At 42.7% G+C, this 2,944-nt stretch overlaps 1 protein-coding gene across 1 annotated transcript; it reads left to right on the top strand.

Annotated features, from left to right (window-relative positions):
• Nucleotides 1–449: 449 nt before the first annotated feature.
• On the top strand, nucleotides 450–2,397 carry LOC127252839 (uncharacterized). The gene is made up of 3 exons (XM_051277164.1): nucleotides 450–1,468; nucleotides 2,042–2,185; nucleotides 2,328–2,397. The coding sequence occupies exons 1-3, from the start codon at nucleotides 450–452 to the stop codon at nucleotides 2,395–2,397; spliced, it is 1,233 nt and encodes a 410-aa protein (XP_051133121.1).
• The last annotated feature ends 547 nt before the right edge of the window (nucleotides 2,398–2,944 follow it).

Genomic DNA, 2,944 nt, shown 5'->3' with positions numbered 1-2,944 from the left:
GGAAAAAGTGTGTGTGTGTGTGAGAGAGAGAGAGTGTGTGTGTGTATGGTTAGTGGAGCAAGCCCAGACAAAGAAGTGACAGATACATATAAAGCTTGCCCTAAGAAGATAAAGGCAAGAGAGAGAGAGAGAGAGAGAGAGAGAGAGAGAGAGAGAGAGAGAGAGAGGGGCCATTGTTTTGTTTGAAATCATAGTTGTCAGTGGGTGAGTCAGTGAGTTCACCCGCATCTTTTGTTTTCTGGTGCAGTGCACTGTTGCTCCCATGACCATTCTTCCTTCCCCAACCCCAACTATAAATTAAATCGTTTCTGCCTCTTTTCTTTCACTACCTCTTCATTATTACTACTCAGAAAACTGTTCTGGAGCGGAAGCAGTTTCTGCCTCTCTGTCAGTCTGAGTCTGTGTTTCTGCTCTAAACTCAAGCATAAACACAACCCTAGTTCATCATCATGGGGAAGCGAGTGAGAAAGGATGGAAAGAATGCCCTAACGAAGACCAAAGCTGCTGGAACCCTCAAGAAACAGTCTGATTCGGGCTCTGATACCACCCCATTGTTCCCTCCTCCTTCTCCTCCTGCTGCTGCTTCTAGCTACCTCCATCTCAGGAGCAGGCGAGTCCTCAGGAAGCCACCGCCAAGAATGGCTCAGCCTAAACAAATCAGCTACGTGCTTGCCCTTCCAGCACAATCACTGCCACCGCAAGGCCGAGAGAACACCATGGACGACTCCGATGACGACGACGAGAACACTATGGCCACTGATTCTGGCGACGTCGAGGTCGACGACAACAGCAAGACTGACTCTGATGATGAGAACACCATGGCCGCTGATTCTGACGACGTGGAGGTCGACGACAGCAGCAAGACTGAGTCTGATGACGAGAACACCATGGCCGCCGAGTCTGAAGAAGTCGAGGTCGACGACAACGCCAAGACTGGCTCTGGTGATGAGAACACCATGGTCGCCGAGTCTGAAGATGTGGAGGTCGACGACAACAGCAAGACTGACTCTGGTGATGAGAACACCATGGCCGCCGAGTCTGAAGATGTGGAGGTCGACGACAACGGCAAGACTGACTCTGGTGATGAGAACACCATGGCCGCCGAGTCTGAAGATGTGGAGGTCGACGACAACGGCAAGACTGACTCTGGTGATGAGAACACCATGACCGCCGAGTCTGAAGATGTGGAGGTCGATGACAACAGCAAGACTGACTCTGGTGATGAGAACACCATGGCCGCCGAGTCTGAAGATGTCGAGGTCGACGGAAACACCAAGGACGATTCTGACGACCAGAACACCAAGACCACGGACACTGAAGACGTCGATGTTGACGACAACACCAAGGCCGACGACGTGGAAACTCATCCCGGGCCTGAACAAGACATTTCTGCCCAGGAAGCTGACAAATCTGCTTCACAGAAAGAAAATGAGGGTTTGGTTCTTAACTCGCCTGTCAACCACCAGAGGTATTTTTTATTAACCTTTTCGTTTTAAAGTTGATTGATAACTTGTTTGTTTCTGATTTTCATCGCCTTCTCTTTCTACTCCAAAGCTTTCCATGATTCTTTGTCTGTTTTCCTTCTTGAACTTGAAGTTTGAGAATTCAGTGCTTTCTCTCTCTAGCTGCCTCTCTTTCTCTCTCTTCTTTGATTTAATTTTTAACTTCAACTCGCTAGGGTTTAGCTAGACCAGGGCTTAGAGTTTCCAACTAAAATATAAACATGCTAGATATATGTATACATATTGTTCCTTCCTGGTATGAAATCGTATATCTGAAGTCTTCTAGATCCTGTAATCTTTCAGATTGCTGCTGTGTTTCTGTTTGATGCAGTGATTCAATAATATTGATATTACATTACAATAATAATTAATTATTTCATTGTATCCATATCTGTGTATCTGGGAGAAATTGAGGAGAGAGAAAGAAAGGGTTTTGGCCCCTCTCATCTCCTCTCGTCTCCATGGATGATTAATTATTTGTTTGCAATTAATCCATATATAGTATAAATTAGTACGTACCACTAACCCATGTCTTGCAGCAACAGCAATATGAATCCTAGTGAAGAAGACAAGAAGGATGTGAAGAATGAATCTCCCCCAAAGCCGATGCCACAAGCCGTCACTGCCATGTTTTCTACTGCAGAAGCTGAACACAAGAAGAAAATTGAAGACTTCATTAAGAAGTAAGGGAGATGATCTATATATCATATCACACACACATCCAAAATAACAATAACAAAAATAAAAATAGATCTTTTCTTTGTAGTCATTGCATCTACAATTACGTTGTTAACAATATCTCCTGTCGATAATTGTTGATTATAGGTACAACTTTGATCCAGTGAACGATGAGCCGCTTGAAGGACGCTATGAATGGACTAAAATCTCTCCGTAGATGATTCAAATGTCGCTGCAGTTGAAGGATGATCATGTGTGGCGGCTAGCTAGTAGTAGGGTTTCTAACATTATGGACGACTTTATGCCGCCGTATTACTTATGCTTGCTTTCGTCGTATCATTCGTGCTTTCCTGTTTCGTTTACTTTGTCAAATCAGACTGTGTTCTAAGTGGGTTTTCCAATCAGATTTATAATTCTCTCTCTCTCTCTCTCCCTCTATACATATATATATATATATGTATATATACACCAATCCATCCCGTAATTAAAAGGTGGATTCAAACCAAATATATACTATGCATCCAAGATGGATTCATGGTTTTAAGTATTCAAATTCTGCCAAGTCTACATAGATTTCTTTTTACAAAATATCTTACCCTAACTTGCCTCAGACATGATGACATGGTTACATTAATTTATTAAAATCAAGATGATAGGTTTATACATTTTACTCAGCTACATACTTTGTATTTGTGTCGAGGTCTTTATTTTCCAAATATACATTTTATGCAAGTATATAATTCTATATTTGCATGATTTTTACA

The sequence above is a fragment of the Andrographis paniculata genome, unplaced genomic scaffold (assembly GCF_009805555.1).
Source record: "Andrographis paniculata isolate CXL003 unplaced genomic scaffold, ASM980555v1 Contig49END, whole genome shotgun sequence".
NCBI classification, from domain to species: domain Eukaryota; kingdom Viridiplantae; phylum Streptophyta; class Magnoliopsida; order Lamiales; family Acanthaceae; genus Andrographis; species Andrographis paniculata.
This window is presented reverse-complemented; position numbering and strand designations above follow the sequence as displayed.